Source organism: Pezoporus wallicus, unplaced genomic scaffold (assembly GCF_028554395.1).
Source record: "Pezoporus wallicus isolate ANWC-B61680 ecotype Strahan unplaced genomic scaffold, APGP_CSIRO_Pwel_v1 contig_818, whole genome shotgun sequence".
Taxonomy (NCBI): Eukaryota; Metazoa; Chordata; class Aves; order Psittaciformes; family Psittacidae; genus Pezoporus; species Pezoporus wallicus.
The window spans coordinates 69,971-85,389 of NW_026636248.1; the positions used below are offsets into that span (position 1 = coordinate 69,971).

The following is a 15,419-nucleotide window of genomic DNA, read 5'->3' on the forward strand; positions in this document are numbered from 1 at the left end:
GGAAAAGCCTGATGACATTGTCAGAATCAAAAAAACTTTTTTTCTGGCAAGGGGTTTTCTCCTCCAACCTCAGCCAACCGCAAAAGGCACAAAAGGATCTACATCTTTATTTTCCCTAAGTGAGGCAGAAATATTTCATTGGGATTGTGATGACTGGAATGCCTGGAGAATCTGGATGCGGGTAATGTGAATTAGAGGAGAACTCAATGAAACACAGGAGACTATTGAAGTGCCTTATTGTAAGGGCTGTTTCCCAACATGCATGTACATTGCTGTTTGAGTTCATAGGAAGTCATCCCACATGAAGCCTTATGTCTGGTACCAGGCGGGAAATAAAGTGCAAGAGGAAAACCAAATCAAAACACAGCAGATTGCCCAATGTGGCCTGCAGGCCAGTTAGAAGGACAAAAAACCTGAGATCCCTTAAGGCAGTCTGCTTGTCCAAAGCCTAGCCCTGCCCATGGGGACAGCCTTTGCAGGGGCAAGAAGAGCAGTTCCTCTCCCCATTCTCCATGGGGAAAGTCCAGGCACTGGCTTGGGCATGGTACCTGCTTCCCACTGAGGCCCCTGTGAAACACTCAGGCATCCATTACTGCTGACAGCACTGCAATTACAGACTCCAGCCCAAATAAGGAATGCCATGTGTGTTTTCCAGTGCTAATTAAGGCTATTTGGTGAGGCAGGAGGGTAGGGAAAAATGAGAATTTCCATGGGAACTTTTCTGACTGCTTCATTTTAGTGTCATTGTGTGCATATTGGTTCTTTTCTTTACCCCTGCCCTGATGGTGGGACAATGTCACATCAGGGAAGAGGGGCTGTCAAAGGTGCTTGGCAGCAAGCAAAGAAGCAGATACGGGAGATATTCTGCTCAGTGCTTACGCTTTGTCACACAAGGCTTTTGTCCTGTGTCTCCATCCCTGCCAGAGCTTTGAAGCAACTCAGGGTTTAGCCAATGTGGCGTGCACAGTTGTGAAGGATCCGAGCTCCATGGAGCAGCATAAAGGCAGCAGGACCTATGCCATAAAAAAAAAAAAAAAAAAAAATCCAACAGCTGCAGTGATTTTCAATCCAGAGGGCCTTTGCCTACGAATACGCTCAACTTCCTAGCCACCTTCGTAGCCTATCAACAAATCAACTTGTTTTTTTCTCTCACAGACCGTTGTTTCCCATTTCTTCCTTTGGCACAAGGGAAAAACAGTCACAGAGGCTTCAGAAGCTGAGCTGGAGACATGGCTGCACCCACAGATACGAGTGGGGAAAATGACACTTTTTCTCACTTGCTACCCAAAGCATGACAGCCTGTTACACAAAACCAGCAGCAAAGCTGGCCATACTTTTGACAAAAAAAAAACAACCCAAAACTTATGTAACTCTGCAACTAATCTTTGCTAATCTTGAGAAGGCATTTAAATCTGGTGAATAAGCCGCTTCTTCTCCCCCCTTGCTCCCCCAGCCTGTCTGTACAGTGAAAAGGGAAACAAACAGAAGCAAAGTTCACAGCCTTGTGATTATTCCTTTCAACGAGAGCAAAGTGGCAACGTGTTCTGAGCCAGCTCTGAAGTAAACCCTCCTGTCCTGCCATTTCCCATGAACAGTGACTGAGGACCTTAAGAGAAAAGCTGCTTTTAGACTGATTATCACTTGCTCTTAGCTAAAGCATGGAAATCTCTACTCTTGCAATGTACCATTGCCTTGCTTTTGTCTGGTATTCTTTCATTGCCTATTCAATCACAAACATAAGAACAGAAGAGCGGCCATCTGAAGTGTTCTTTTATGGTGGGCAGTGGAAATATTTGACAGTCCTCAATCTGGTAAGCAAATTGTGTTGTACAGTGATACCAATATGTCTATTTGTTTGTCTGCCATCTGTGCCTCAAGACATATGCAGCTGGTATATTTGCTGCTGTTAAACTGCTTCCTTTAATGGTTTATACCCCAAAGGAAACTACATAGGGATCCATGCTTGTGCTGTGAAGTGTATTCACAGGTTTTATGCAGAAAGAATCTTGGCTGGTGAGCTTCTTGGCTTTCAGAAAGTACTCTGAAGCTAGCTGCCTCCTTGTGAAAGAGACAAGCTATTAGTGAAGAGAGGTACAGAAAGGCAGGGTATGTCCAGCCACGAGACATGCAGGTTTGATGCACGTTATCTAACCCTTAAATCAATACACATTATAATGCTGCTTGGAATTTTACGTCAAATTTTTAATAGCCTTTTATGTCCTTCTAATTACAGAAAAGGTAAAACAAAGCATAGTACAGTGCTGATTTAGCCATTCAGAGTACATGCATAGTTTGACAACCAGTTGAGAGCACAAGGGAAAGAAATTACAGCCTGTAGAGAGAGGTACTTGTGGCATTACTACGTGTGTTTTAACAGTGCTAGTGTTTTAACTGCTTGCTGCATTTCCAAAAAGTATACAGGAAGACACAGACCATAATGTATTCTGATTCTCCTGATACGCTTATGTTTCATAAGACAGAAATCAAAATGAAAGCACGTGAGATACCCTGTGGGAAGCTTGTTCACAGTGCATGTGGTTCATAAGTGATTTGTGGCAATGGTGTCAGTGGGGTGGAAAGATTGGGTGTGTGGAGAGGGCTGCTAGGAGGCGCAAATTTCAGGGACACTTGCTAATCTGAAGGATGACTAGACTTTTGTCCCTTCCTCATTACTGTCAGAGTTAAATATCTGTGGGAGGTCTGTCCCAGGGTGTGCTTGTCTCAGCTTTTACTCTCCAGAAGAAGATACTCCATGGTAGAGTTCAATGGAAGCCTAAAGGCTCCCCAGCTCCAAGTGGCACCTTTGGAGAGCTCCAGGGTGTTACGAAATTTAGGTCCCTTCCAACGTCAACCATTCTGTGACTCTGAAATACTTGGAATCAAGAGGCAGTGAATGGCACATGAGTTGGCTACAACAGGCTTCAGGGAGGCACAGAGCCCTTCCCAGTGACCAAGCTGGCTGTGGAAGGGTGAGGGTACATATGTCACAGCAGTCAGGATGGCATACTTATGGGTTGTTGTTATGTTGTCTTTGTATCAGTAAACCTAGGCTTTTTGCAATGCTTTAAAAATTATTTTTTCTGAAAAGCCAGCAATCAAATAGTCAGGATCCAACAACCTTAAAGATATTCAGTTCATCCTGCTGGGACATATGTCAGTAGCCCAGAACACCACCAGCCAAGGACTTTGTGCCCATTTCCTCTCCTGGCCCCATTAGAATATCATCCATTCTTTCAGGCAAAACAGTATCTCCATCTCCTGGCAGCATTATAATGAGATCGATCACTCAGTATATGACACAGCTTTAAAGCATGAGATCAGGAGCAGAAAGTAACCCACCTCCTAGTATTTTGAGAAATTACTATCCATCTTCCCTTAGTGACCATCACTAAGGATGATCAGTGAAAGGCTGCACAAGAACATGTATAAGAGTAAAATGAACCCTCCATGGCTCTGACTTCACACTGGTGTACCAAATTACCCAGCCGAAAATAAATCCAGGCCAAGGCAGCTAATACCCGTTCAAAGCCTTCTTTTCATCTATCTGAAGGAAAAACATACCTGTTTATACTTCTGGTACCTTCCCTGTTCTGAGGCAAGTGTGCCTTGTGTGAAAGAGCTGTTCATTTTGTTGGTGTAAACCTGCTTCCTGACAACTGAATTGGATTCCTCTTCACTTCTGTAGTACAATCTAATCATCTGTCCCTGTTCACTTTTTCTTTGCCACTCATTAGAGATCTCTGCCAGATTTTTCCCTCGGTTATTCTTTTCTGCAAGCTGGAAGTCCGAGCCTTTTTCATCCATCTTCACAAAGGGCTGCTTCTTTTATTAAAGCATCCTTGTTGTCTTTTGCAGTAGTTTTTCTAGTTTCAGGAAGGGGTAAGTAGGGCAGGCTGCAGTGGTTGAGCTATGAGAACAGCATGGATTTATACAGTGGCCCAAAGGTTCTTCCTTATCTGTTTATTTCTTCTTAACAATTCTTAATTCTGTATTTGGGTTTTTTGATTACTGATGAGCAAGGCAATTTGGGAGAGCTATCCACAGTGGGTCAAACAGTTCTTTCCTGGATGGTGATAGCTAATTTAAAATCCACTGTTGACAAAATATAATTCAAGCTGCTTTTTTTGTTGTTGTTTTGTTATGTTTTTTTTTTTCCTTCCCCTGAAATACATTACATTGCATTCACCAGCACTGATTTTTACCTGCTATTTGGTCTCTCAGGCACTCGGTATTGTGAAATTCTTTGGCAATTTTGCAGTCAGGCTTTGCTTTGACAGAAGGAAAAAAAAAAAAAAAAGATTTACAAAGCTTTACCCCCTCAGTGTTTGCTCTCTTCCCCAGCTCATTTATGGATCTGCTGAACGGCTCAGGTCTCATTAAAACTCTGTGAGCAGGGGCCCTTGCTCCACTTCTCCAGTTCTTTGTCTCCTATCTTTTAACCACTTACTGATCTGATCCCAACACTAAAACAGAGCTGTCAGGCAAGGGGGAGGGAGATGGTTTAGGCTGAAGATGTTGTATATCTCTCATGCAGAAAATGTAGCAATGGGGCAGGGTGGTCAAAATTACTCTTCCATGGCTGTAGTGCTTCTTCTATAGAGATGTGGGTTTTTTTCAAGAAAGAATTGACAGTAAGGAAAGGGGCCCAGGGAGAGAAATGCCATTATTCCCTCTTCTGCTGCTGATCTGAACAGTGATTGTTGGTATCTCCAGGTGATAAAAGTTTCCTGAGCAGGTGTGTAAAAGAGGAAAAGGAAGAGAAGTGGAGCTCCACAAGACCTAGAAGAATTGCCCTATGGTTTGGTATTAAAACACTTCTTGCTGCTGCTGAGAGACATGAAGGAACCTGGTGGCTGTCAACCACAGATGACCATAAGGTGCACACCTGATGCTTGACATTTCTGCACCTTAGGAAGTGCCTAGTCCCAGGAGGTGCCTTGGGATGATGGGAGATACCGCCCTGGGGAAGAAGAGCGGGCAAAAGCTTCCTGCTGGTCTGTGCTGGTTCAGTTGAGCTGCCACGCTGGGCTTTCCTAGAGCCAGGCATGCAGAGCCGTTGTCCAGTTTCTCTGCCTGTCTCCTGCCAGACTGTGATTGCCTGGCTTCTGGCACTGGCTGGATGAGTTGCTTGGAAATTTCCCCCCCAGAATTCCTCTTAGTTCTTTGGAATTGCATTTAAAAATTTCCTTCTGTGGAAAGCTGCTGTGGTCAGCTCACTCTGATCTAAAATGGAAATACTGGGAAACGTGGCATTTTCCAGTGGTGGAAATTCAGCTTGACTCCTAGCTCTGCTGGAGGGATGCTGAAAGAATTTGATAGACATGACCCTCTTTTAGCACCTCATTCAATTCCTCAGTAGTCATGTGGCTCTCCCAAGAGAGCTACAGCTCTGACGTTCAGATTCATTTATCTAGTTAATGAACACAGCAATCAAGATTTAGAAAGGAAATATTTTTGTAGGGGAAAAAAAATAGATAAGTGGGTTTTGTATCAAAGCAGTTCATTGACTGATTATTGAACAAGCAGAAATGACAGATAAAAACAGTTCTGTATTCATTTGTCTGTGACACAAAACAGGACAAGCTGAATCATTCGTTGCCTGAAATATCCAAGTTTATAAAAATCTGCTCAGTGCCATAAATCTATTAGCAAATCATTGTATAATGAGCACACTGCACCTTTAAAAACTATTAATTGCATTCCTGCCCTATTTTATGTCTTACATTTTTGTCTCATAATTGAAATACTTTTCAATTCTCCTAAAAGCAGGGTTTATTTTATTTCAAAATAGACACAGTAGTTAGCATGCATATTTTCCAGGTCACTATCATGTGAATGGATGTGTGTCTGTTTATATTCAATGTTAACTGTTATATCTAATAGCCTACTCATACTATTGGATTTATCCCCCCTTACGGGCAGAGCTTCAATTTATTTGTACTAGTTGGAAATTTCAATGTACACATATGACTAGATCTTATATAGGAAAGTAAATCATGTCAGGTCGGTTAAACAGAAACACCCTTTTGATCACTGCAGCGGATAAAAATTGAGTTTGTCTTTGTCACAATGACTCTCAGTTTGGAAAATCGATCTGGCCAAATTAAGTGTTTCTACAGCACCTAGTGCCATGGAGCTCTGCAGGGTCTTGAGGAAAGCAGCATCTCTCCAACAGGGATTAGCATATCCATGTTGTCCTCTTTGGAGTAATCATTAGCTTTCTGAATGCTTCCAGTCTTCCTTCTGTTCGTGTGGGAATACTTTGTGGGATGCTCTTTATTTACAGCCAGTGGATTTATATTCCACAAGCGGCTGCAATGGATTTATGAGCGCCAGCACTGCTGTTTGGGAAATTCACAGGACATCTGGAATAATTTGATGTTTTCATGTCTTTTTTTTTTAAAAAAAGTCAACATTTTCTCACTAATGAAGGGCTGTGAGATTTGGATGCACCTTTCTTACAGGAATAAGCCTGGAAAAGCACAGGTTTGGACCTCTGATTCTAGTCTACGAGCAATGTACCCTGCCAGACTGAGTGTTACTAGGGATGGTTCTAACTAGGTTCAGGTTTCCTGGCTTGAAAATTACTTGTATACACTTCCATTGCTCCTGGAAGTACAGGGTGACCACAAACTGACCGAACCCCCTACGGACTCACAGAAATGGACAAGGGTAGAACTGTGAGCAGTGCCAAAACAAGCTCCTGAGACTGAGTTCAAACTTCTTCAGGAGCTGTTCTCCATGTCCTGTCAGAGAAATGGGTCAGGTTACACATTCTGATAAGCAGTTTCCATATGGACGATAAAATTATCTTTCCCTGCATATGACAGAATATTTACCAGACTGAGAATGTGGCTATTTTGGGACTGTTTCTTTTCAGCAATGTTTGTTTTAGTCAGTTTTGAAGGAGGGGGAAGAAGCAGCCTATCCCTGTCCCATGATTAATGTAAGGCTGACCATGAACAAGATAATAATAGCCCCATCCTCTGGGAACCAGGCCTCCCCCTAATTGCTTTATTGGCAATTAGTCACCATGTGTCACCAGTCTGTCACTACCCTCATGTTCATTTTTCATGCTTTCACAGAAAGTTACTGCTGACTCTACAGGGTGTAATAAGAGTGTCTGCTTGTTACCAGGCTTTTCTTAGCTCTTCAGGAGCTTGGTTCTGGTGTCTTGGTGAGGCTAAGGACTGGGACAGATGTTTGGGTTGGACATGTGTTTGGGTCTAAGTACACTGTGCCTCAGTATGGACTTTTCTGAACTAGATTCGTGACTTGGAGGGCTGAATCTCTGTGGGCTGAAATTGTGTCTGCAGCTACAGAGGCTAATTGTGATAATGGGGAGAGAGAAAACCACATTTAAAAGAGCTGGTTTGGGTGCCTCAGAATTGAACTAAACCATATGTGGGTTCTGATGAAACTGCTTGGTTTTTTTTTTTTTAATGTAAAAATGTGGCTGTTCACCCCATGCTCTTGAGAGGAAACACAAGGCTTTGCAGCTGAACTGAGTGGTGCATGATCTCCAATACCTTATCCTGGGAGACCCTGGGCCAGTCACCCAGCCTGCGTCAGCACCTCCACCTCTGTGGGTCTGTGCAGAGATGGGGGACACGCTGCAGTCTACTGTGGGCACCATCAGAACTGTGTAAGGGATGGATAAAGAAGGATGTATCTTTTCCTTTTGCTGGGAAGCAACAAAATGGATGGGGATGGTTACAGATAGCTGCAAGGATACTTTGGTTATGCAAACTACGGTCACTTTGCTCCGCAGGAAGACCTAGTCTCTGTAAACTAAAGCTTACAGAAACCCTTGTTTGACAATGGGAATGGTGAAATCACAGTCCCCTCCTTCCCCGAGATATTTTGATAATAAAGTAATTTCTGATGGAAAATCATTGCATTAATTCTGTCCCCTCTCAAGCACCACCCTTCTTGCCTCCTTCAGGAACTGCTGAAGTAACCAGCCACATCTTCAGTCACTGCTCTAAATAAATATCTGATTCAGAGTAAGATCATGGCAAAAGAGATCTCATCCTGAAAGCTGTGACACAGCCTCTTTCCATTTAAGCATTGCTAGCTGGTCCAGCGTTTGCAGTAAGATGCATTTCCCATATTGCATCACTCTGGGAGAACATAGACTGAAAGAGTCCATCCTGTAAGTTAACAGAACTGAACTAGATTCAGTGCTGAATGCAAGGTTGTGGAAGAAGTAGTTTTCTGCAAGGCTTTGCCTGTGTGTGTCTGAAACCTGGTTCAGCTTGATCTCCTGTGTAGCATTAGGACAGAAAACAAAGTAATTGGTAAAGCAATATTGGCTTAAACCACAATACTGTGACAATTTCACACACAATTTGTGGAATTCTATTTAGTCACTGTGCACTTACCTAATTCTTAACCAAATCCTCCCAGCACCCTCCCAAACAAGCCCACCTCATTACTTGTAAATGATTTAAAGAAAGAAAGAACCAAAACCAAAAGACAACTCCCCCCCAACCCTCCATCTCCAAATTCATTATTTATAAATACTTTAACCTACTCAGTATTAGTTAGTGAAGTCCAGATCTCTGCTTCTAAGAGCTTGAAATCCTTCCCTGAAAGGCCTCTGAGTTCAGCAAAAGAAGTTCTGGGTTTGATAACTTTTGCACCTAATTCTCATGTTAGAGCATTTTTAGCTACTTCACACTGAGATCAATTGCACCATGAGTCCCTGGAAAGAAAGCCCTGTGTTGGCAAAATGGTGGGAGAAACTATCTAGCAATTGCTTTACAGAATTATGCTTTCCTGGCATATTTTGTTCTTTCCTGCTCTTGCCCACACACATTGAATGTAACAATTACTAGAAAGTGTGAAGGAGCTGGCTTTCAACATGTCCTTCCACCTCTGCTATCTGAATCAAATCACACATCTCTGTTTACTCTATTAAGTGAGATAGTGTTAAAGTTATCTCCCCAACAACTTTATTTAATCAGTTTCAGTTAGTAAAAAAGATTTAGCCAACAGCTATTTTGCTCACGTGGGCTTGCAGCTCACGAACAAAACAACTCCCTGAAGAGCAAGAACAGAGTTCATTGAGGAACATGCTAATGAAAGCTGGATGAGTTTCCCTCATTAAGTGTAATTACTTTAGGTTTTGCAGGCTGTCTTCTATGGGGTGTCCTTGCTGGCTGATATGTTGAGACTAATTAAGAAACTGCGATGTGCTAAGTGTGTAATTTCCAGCAGAGACCTTCTTTTCAGTGTCCTGGCTTTCCCACTGTCCACAGTAAGTAACTTCTGTAAGTAAAAATAATGTCTGCACAAATGATTCGGTGTACAAGCATAACACACACATGTATACAATAGATAAGAACAGTTGGGTTTTTTTTACCATTTGAAAATGGTTTTGGACCTTTTAGAAGAAGAAACCGTGCTGAGCCTGTCAGAGTTGAATGCAAAGCTTCTTGCGCAAACTTTAGGGTTGCTGCCCCCAAGCTAACATAGATTGACCCCAAAGGGTGAATGAGGTGCAACTCCTCCGTTAATCTCACAGTCCAAATAGCTGTGGATTTATCAGCTTAGGGCATTTCTCTAAAGGGCAGCGTGGGCCAGGCAGACATGGAAAGGTACCTAAGAGGCAGCAAAATCTCACATCTCCTTCTCTGACTCCACTGTGGCTTTAAATAAGCACTGGAGAGAAACAAATTCAAAGTATAATAATTAGAGTCACAGCTTACCTCGCATTCCCCATGGATCACCCACTCCCTCACAGACAATGCTGTTTATCGAAATGCTGTTTATCTGGCACTGTGTGTTGGACAGGAACTGATGGGTTACTTACACGCATAGGTATGCTCTGTGTGAGTAAAGCCTGCAGCTACCTCTGAATCTCAAAGGGCTGAGAAGTACTGCTTAAATCTGGTCTACAGGCAGCTCAGCCAGCTGGCTCACTAAAATGTCCTGCCAGGGACTACAGAGCTACTGGCTAATTTATCTTCCCTGCATAGCAGTATTCGTGCTGCTGCTGCTGCATCACCACCAGCCATCCTCACAGTGCCCTCAGGACAAGCACAGGCTAGTCCCCTTCTTCTAGCATCTCACATCCCCGATTTCCAACCTCAAACACAAAGTGTGCTCAAATACAAAGCAAGGCCAAAAAAGTACAAATCTGCTTCCAGGTATCAGTAACTGATACCAGGGTTCATTTCCTGTAGTTAAATTCTCCCACTGTTAATCCTCCTCTGTTGGGAAAGAAGTAGGTACCCACAGTGCAGCTTACACCTGCAGTTTAGGAATTAGGCACGTGAACTGTGAAGATAAGGGTAAGTTTTATTTGAACTGTTTTACCAAGATCTGGTTTACGTTGTTACTGAGCAGAAAAAGTGCTCTGGCTTGACAGCCAATCCCTTGAGGAGAACTTCTGGACCATCAAAAGATCCCATCTGCAAAGGAAAAGAAAAAAGAAAAAAAGTTTAAAGCTATTCCAGTATTCCACAGAAAATATCAGTTTTGGCTGCTTATAAAGGAGGTTTTTCTTGCTGTATCACCACAGAACATTGCACCTCAGAGTAAATTCCTTTCTTTATGTTGTAACATGTGAGATACATGAGTTTATCTGGCAATATCACCATTTTACATGTAGGTGGTGTTTTGCCTCCTCAGAAATGAAAGCATTAGCCAAAACTTATCAGTTACGTTTGGCTTTCCTTTTGAAATTTCTTTCATTTTGTGTTTTGGTTCCAGTTTGTGTCTATATCCTTTTGGACACTGTATAGCTACAATCGAGAGCTGGTTTACCCCAAAAGCCTTGATGGAGTCATCCCACTCTGGTTAAATCACGCTATGGTGAGTAAGAAACACCCCTGCCTCTAGCAGGGAAGAGAGACTCTGCAACGCGCTTCCCACCGTTGCATTGTGTTGCTTCCCAGAAGAGTTTCACAGCTTCTTCTTTCTCACCTCCTCCTTCCTACTGATCTGAATCTGATGTTGAGCTGTATACAGCAGGCATGTGCTTGAAGTCACCTCAACAAGCCTTTTAGCATGCAAGAAAAGTCAATGAAATGTGTAGTGATAAGGAAAAAAGAATCTAAAAATATCTTCTCAATTATTGTAGCTCAAAAAATAAATTGTTTCTTCAAAGAGAAGTCTATGAAATATGAAATAGCTGGGAGTATAACAGAGCAGTTCTTAATTGTTAAAAAAGGTGAAAGAACATCTGACAGTTCTACAGCTAATAAGCTAATGTGTGCACAGCTTTGAATAGATGAATCGCAATGATTGTTTACAGATTTGCTATAAATACTTTCCAGATTTCTCCTTCATTTGCTCTGGCCGTTTTTATGATGTGTTGAATAATCACATATTTCTCATCAGTCAAGTGTAAAGAGTCTGACAGTAACATGGAAACCGTGGGTGGATTGTAAGGTCAGGGAGGCCTCATGGGGCTAGCGGGAAGGGGGAGAGAAGGGAGAGGTTCACCACTAGACTGAATCAGAGGAGCCAAGAAGTATGAAATAATCACATAGAAGACTCATTTCTCTCCAGACTTCATTTCTTAAGTACAACACTTTGCAACCCACTGCAGCAGCTCTCAATGCCTGTTGAGGGTAAATGCGGGAGGCTTCAGGGTTTCTGGCCAAGGACACTTGATAAAGGTTTTGAGCAGCCACTTGATTTAGACAGGCATATTCAGACACGTGTGCCTGGAATCTAAACACACATAGGCATGTCCGCATTACTGATATCTGAGTGATAAACTGCAGCCATCATGCACTTTTAACCTCATCACCTGCTCTCTGCCCACCAGTTCATCTCCACCAGGGTCTTTGCATGGCTGTCCAAACTTCCGCATGGACGCAAACAGGCACCACTCCCTCAACATCATCACCCACCGAAAGGAAAGATTCCTTGAGTCCTCAGCATCATGCTGGTTTCAGGTCCGGCATTTGGTATGGGAAACTGGTTGAAGCTTAAAATCTTTACAGTCATGGAGGTGCTGGGGAAGGGGAGGGCACAGGGTGGAGCCAAGAGGAGATGGGCTTTGCTGCTTGTTTTAATCCCAGCGCACAGCTGAGAATTTGCCCTTTCCATTTCCACATTTGTTTATGACATGGAAAGGTTGAGAGGTACTAAGATGTACATTTTTATTTCATGTGCAAGAGCTCTTTGCAGGAATCGCTCAAATGTATTCGTTATAACTTTTTTCCTTCCCTGCCTACATCTAAATTTCATAGTAAAGTCATTATGACAACAACAAAAAGCTTTTCCATTTCAGAAATGTCAAAAACAGGTGTTAAAAAAGGAAAACAGTTCTTCCTCAAAATTATTTTGATGAGAAACTTCACATAAAGCAAGCTTCAATCACAACCTAGTATTTTATTTCTAAAGCTGTTAATACATTGCAGACATCTTGTGCTTGACAGTTCCTGGGTTGGAAATTTTCCTTCCAGTCACTATTAAGCGTAAAACATCTGCCACCAGCATAGACTAATCTCCACTATTGACAGTCCCACATTTAGGGCCACCTTCCAACAGGTGCCTTCAGGCTTATCTGAGGCATTTATTTCTTCCAACACAAAATATCCACTGGGAATACTAGGAAAATCCAGAGAGCTACTGACACTTTAAGGGACAATCTCCAAGTTCTGATTGCCAAACAGACACTTCTTTGGGTTCATTTCCTTGCACAATGCTATACTTTATAGATCCGAGATTACAGACATTTTACGGCAGATTGAGGCAGCATCTCGCTGGCTTTGGTGGTAAAGACATCAGTGCACCAGTAGTAGACGTCAGTGCCGCACCATTTGCAGTGGGAGTATTTTTTTTTATCTCAGCCTATTTTAAAGTTGTAAATAGGAAAGCATATGTTTTTATGTAACTGAAGAGGGAACCTAAAAAATAATCGTGCAGAAACACTTCAGGAATACCAAGCTCCTTGAGTTCTCAGTGGTGCTGCAGCACCTTCCTTGCAAAGATGAACTAGCCATTTATTTTTCTCACATTTACTGCTCTTACAGTGGGAAAGTGTTGGTGCTCACCTGGTAGCCCAGAGTCATATAGATAGGTTTACATTTTAGGCATGTTTTTGCACTCTGAGCAGAAACCTTCTCTGGTTTTTGCAGAAAGGATGGCTAATGCAGAAAGGAATCTTGCTGATATTTGAAGGAGGCCAAATACTCCAGACTACCTGAGTTTCTCTCTGCCTTTTTACTGAGTTTAAGTCAAAGGCTTTTTTCCACTTCTGTTCGCCTGAAATAATTATGTTTTACCAACTTTACACAAAGCTTTGTGTTTTATGGATGAAAAAAAAAACAAACCTACTTAAGTCTCAAGCACAATTATTGCATTTGAAAAAGATCTTCGAAGTGGAAGACGGCTGAGGCAAAAGATATGCCTGCCAATTCATCAAGTGAAATTGTTTATTTCTTTCCCAGTCATCTCTTTTCAAGCAACATCTGGATACTCTCCAGAAAGCAACTAGCTGCTGGAGACAACTTGGGTTAAACAATATGCATGTATTTTTCAACTGAATGGCAGTACAGGGGAGCACTACATTTTGAAGGGGCTGACAGAACTGAATGGTAAACAAAGAGGGGCAATGGTGGGTCAGAAGAGATCACTCAAAAATATTTTAATCTATAACAAAAGAAAAGATACACATCAACATTGACCAGATGTGTTCACAAAAATGGTAATGGCATATATATTATATAAAGGAGGTTTATATTTTCAGCCTGTAAGGCACAGTTCTCGTAAAAGGCAAATTTTCTTGTGAAAAGCACAATTGTCTTTATTGTCAGGCTGCAGCTTAGTTTAGCCGTCTCCTTTCCTGATATATTCTGAAGCTGTGTTACCCTCTCAGCTTTACAAAAATCGTCATTTTAGTGTCCCAGGCACTTTACTGACACATGGTTATGAACTGTGTGTGTTCTGAAGACCTTGTAAGCTAAATAACTGAGGATTAAAAAGGAGGGATGGTAAACGGAGGCACGGGAAAAAAATTACTTATCTGTCAGATAGACAGCAACAGACCCCCCATAGAATCATAGAATCATAGAATAATTAGGGTTGGAAAGGACCTTAAGATCATCTAGTTCCAACCCCCCTGCCATGGGCAGGGACACCTCACACTAAACCATGTCACCCAAGGCCTCATCCAACCTGGTCTTGAACACTGCCAGGGATGGAGCACTCACAACCTCCCTGGGCAACCTATTCCAGTGCCTCACCACCCTAACAGGAAAGAATCTAAACTTCTCCTGTTTAAGTTTTAACCCATTACCTCTTGTCCTATCACTACAGTCCCTAATGAAGAGTCTCTGAGTCCCTCCCCAGCATCCCTATAGGCCCCCTTCAGATACTGGATGGCTGCTATGAGGTCTCCACGCAGCCTTCTCTTCTCCAGGCTGAACAGCCCCAACTTTCTCAGCCTGTCTTCATACAGGAGGTGCTCCAGTCCCCTGATCATCCTCGTGGCCCTTCTCTGGACTTGTTCCAACAGTTCCATGTCCTTTTTATGTTGAGGACACCAGAACTGCACACAATACTCCAGGTGAGGTCTCACAAGAGCAGAGTAGAGGGGCAGGATCACCTCCTTTGACCTGCTGGTCACGCTCCTCTTGATGCAGCCCAGGATACGGTTGGCTTTCTGGGCTGCAAGTGCACACTGCCGGACCATGTTAATTTTCTCATCAACCAACACCCCCAAGTCCTTGTCCGCAGGGCTGCTCTGAATCTCTTCTCTGCCCAACCTGTAGCTGTGCCTGGGATTGCTCTGACCCAGGTGCAGGACCTTGCACTTGGCATGGTTAAACTTCATGAGGTTGGCATCAGCCCACCTCACAAGCATGTCCAGGTGCCTCTGGATGGCATTCCTTCCCTCCAGCGTATCAACCGAACCACACAGCTTGGTGTGATAGGCAAACTTGCTGAAGGCACACTCAATCCCACTGTCCATCTCGCTGACAAAGATGTTGAACAAGACCGGTCCCAACACCGATCCCCAAGGAACACCACTCGTTACTGGTCTCCAGCTGGACACTGAGCCATTGACCACAACTCTTTGTGTGTGGCCATCCAGCCAGTTCTTTATCCACCAAGTGGTCCATCCATCAAATTGATGTCTCTCCAATTTAGAGACAAGGATGTCATGTGGGACAGTGTCGAACGCTTTACACAAGTCCAGGTAGATGACATCAACTGCTCTACCCCTGTCCATCAGTTCTGTAGCCCCATCATAGAAGGCCACCAAATTGGTCAGGCAGGATTTCCCCTTAGTGAAGCCATGCTGGCTGTCACCAAGCACCTTGTTGTTTTTCATGTGCCTTAGCATGCCTTCCAGAAGAATCTGCTCCAAGATTTTGCTAGGCACAGAGGTGAAACTGACTGGTCTGTAATTCCCCAGGTCATCCATTTTCCCCCTCTTGAAAATGGGGGTTATA

The 15,419-nt window shown here is 43.0% G+C and overlaps 1 protein-coding gene and 1 long non-coding RNA gene across 3 annotated transcripts in view; one reads left to right on the forward strand and one right to left on the reverse strand.

Moving 5' to 3' along the window:
• Positions 1-1,442: 1,442 nt before the first annotated feature.
• Positions 1,443-15,419, forward strand: part of ADTRP (androgen dependent TFPI regulating protein) — a 35,560-nt gene continuing 21,583 nt past the window's right edge. Inside the window, exons 1-3 of one of the 2 annotated variants that reach the window (XM_057399244.1) lie at positions 1,443-1,811; positions 9,128-9,262; positions 10,720-10,821. In XM_057399244.1, the coding sequence (XP_057255227.1) occupies positions 1,659-1,811; positions 9,128-9,262; positions 10,720-10,821 (390 nt within the window). In that variant the 5' untranslated portion in view covers positions 1,443-1,658. The remainder of the gene's footprint in view (positions 1,812-9,127; positions 9,263-10,719; positions 10,822-15,419) is intronic. The other variant, XM_057399245.1, reaches the window with a different exon arrangement.
• LOC130593834 (uncharacterized) lies at positions 4,770-10,679 on the reverse strand. Its single transcript, XR_008970891.1, has 3 exons — positions 10,339-10,679; positions 9,123-9,273; positions 4,770-8,266 (listed from the first exon to the last, which is right to left on the reverse strand). It is a non-coding gene; the product is annotated as an uncharacterized LOC130593834 (long non-coding RNA).